This window comes from Carlito syrichta, unplaced genomic scaffold (genome assembly GCF_000164805.1).
Source record: "Carlito syrichta isolate Samal-C Ts95f unplaced genomic scaffold, Tarsius_syrichta-2.0.1 Scaffold126622, whole genome shotgun sequence".
Taxonomy (NCBI): domain Eukaryota; kingdom Metazoa; phylum Chordata; class Mammalia; order Primates; family Tarsiidae; genus Carlito; species Carlito syrichta.
Window position 1 is genome coordinate 2,288 of NW_007070718.1, and position 1,180 is coordinate 3,467.

The following is a 1,180-nucleotide window of genomic DNA, read 5'->3' on the forward strand; positions in this document are numbered from 1 at the left end:
TCCGCGGCCGCGCCCAGGTGGTGGTGTCCCGCGTGGGCCGCGTGTGCAAGAACGACGTGGGCGGCTCGCCCCGCGTGCTGGAGAAGCAGTGGACGTCCTTCCTGAAGGCCCGGCTCAACTGCTCCGTTCCCGGGGACTCCCACTTCTACTTCAACGTGCTGCAGGCCCTCACGGGCGTGGTCAGCCTGGGGGGCCGGCCCGTGGTCCTCGCTGTCTTCTCCACGCCCAGCAACAGGTCAGTGCGCCGCGGCGGGAGGGCGCTGGGAGCCGGAAGGGGGTCTCGCATTCACTCAGCAAACGCCCCGCGGCCTGGGTTGGGCACGATCAGAGCCCCCAAGAGGCCTCAGCCCCGGGCTGGGATGGAATGAAGCAGACGTGGACCCTTCAAGGCCCTTGGGTCAGAACTGGGCGGAGGGGGACATCCCTATCCTGCTCCCTTGGGGGAGAGAGGCAGGGAGGGCTTCCTGGAGGAAGGGACATCGGGGGTGAGGTGGAGGAAGAGGGAAGAGAGGAACAGCATGTGCAGAGGTCCTGAGGCTGCAGTGAACTTGGTGTGTTTAAGTAATAGCAAGGGGTACCATGTGGATAAAGCGGAAGAGGGGGGTTAGGGCCGGGGATGCGATAACGGGGCGAGGGGAGTGAGACCCATCAAGCCTGGCCTGGCCGCTGCGGGGAGGAGTCCGGACGGTGCCCTGAGAGCACTAGGAAGCCACGGGAGACTGGGCAGTAGGAGAGGCATGAGACCAGATTTGCATTTTAATTTTATTTATTTTTGTTTATTTTTTAATTGGAGTCTCACTCTGTCTCCCCAGCCACCGCAGCCTCGACCCGCTGGGCTCCGGCGATCCTTCCGCCTCAGCCTTCCAAGTAGCTGGAACCACAGGCACGCGCCACCACGCTCGGCTAACTTTTTGATTTACTGTAAAGACCAGGGCTCTCCAAGTTGCCCAGGCTGGTCTCGAACCCTTGGGCTCAGGCAGTCCTCTCGCCTCCGCCTCCCAAAGCGCTGGGATGACAGGCGTGAGCCACCACACCTGGCTAGCGATGTGCATTTTGCGGAAGGCCCGAGGGGGCCGGGTGTGGTGGCTCACAACTGTGATCCTGGCACCTTGGGAGGCCGAGGCACAAGGATTGCTCCAGCCCGGGAGGTCGAGGCTGGCCTGGGCTACACAGTGAGATC

The 1,180-nt window shown here is 63.1% G+C and overlaps 1 protein-coding gene across 1 annotated transcript in view; it reads left to right on the forward strand.

Annotated features, from left to right (window-relative positions):
* The window catches only part of LOC103250175 (semaphorin-6B), a gene marked incomplete at both ends in the record, with an annotated part of 6,489 nt that overhangs the window by 2,284 nt on the left and 3,025 nt on the right, over nt 1-1,180 (forward strand). The window contains one exon of the mRNA XM_021707890.1: nt 18-235. Within this exon, the coding sequence (XP_021563565.1) occupies nt 18-235 (218 nt within the window). The remainder of the gene's footprint in view (nt 1-17; nt 236-1,180) is intronic.